The 690-nt window shown below is 52.5% G+C and overlaps 1 protein-coding gene across 1 annotated transcript in view; it reads right to left on the reverse strand.

Annotated features, from left to right (window-relative positions):
* The window catches only part of DOCK7 (dedicator of cytokinesis 7), an 86,861-nt gene that overhangs the window by 5,437 nt on the left and 80,734 nt on the right, over nucleotides 1-690 (reverse strand). The window contains 1 exon segment of the mRNA XM_017733545.1: nucleotides 499-588. Within this exon segment, the coding sequence (XP_017589034.1) occupies nucleotides 499-588 (90 nt within the window).

Consider the following 690-nt stretch of genomic DNA (forward strand, 5'->3'; position numbering starts at 1 on the left):
CACTCCCAGGGATGGGGCAGCCACAGCTTCTTTGGGCAACCTGTGCCAGGGCCTCACCACCTCACAATGAAGAATTTCTTCCCAATACCCAATCTAAACCCTTCCCTGCCCCGAGCCACAGTCCTGTTTCCAAGGCCTGCTCCTGCTCTTCCTGCTACACATAAAGCACGTGGCACAAGGGTGACAAAATGTTGGAGCTGCACAAAAGCCAGGGAATGGCACAGCCCCTCCTTCCTTGCACCCAGCAGAGAAAGGCCAACACAGCCCAGGCCTCTGTCCTTCAACCTCCTCCCTTCCCACCCACCACTACCAGCGCAGGGAAGGGAGAGGCCAATTCTCCATCCCTGTGCTGGATCTTCCCAAACTCTCCTCCCAAGCAGCCACAAGATGCTCAGCACATGGATTTTGTTGCCCACGTGGTGAAATTCAAGGGAGATTTTGTCCCACTACATTTTCACCCATTCAGGACTTGTTCTACACCTGCACTTGTGCCATTACCTTGTTGGGATCAAGTTTACATTTGTCCACAGGGTTGGAGTCCTTGATCACTTCCAGAACATCTTCCCCAAACCGTTCTCCATAAAATCCCTACAATCAAGAAGAAAGCAACTGAAAGTAAACATCAAATGCAGCCCTGATGGGGGCTGGGGGACAAAGGCACATTCAGGGGAGGTGAAGCTCCACATGCCT

This window comes from Corvus brachyrhynchos, unplaced genomic scaffold, assembly GCF_000691975.1.
Source record: "Corvus brachyrhynchos isolate BGI_N302 unplaced genomic scaffold, ASM69197v1 scaffold34, whole genome shotgun sequence".
Lineage (NCBI taxonomy): Eukaryota > Metazoa > Chordata > Aves > Passeriformes > Corvidae > Corvus > Corvus brachyrhynchos.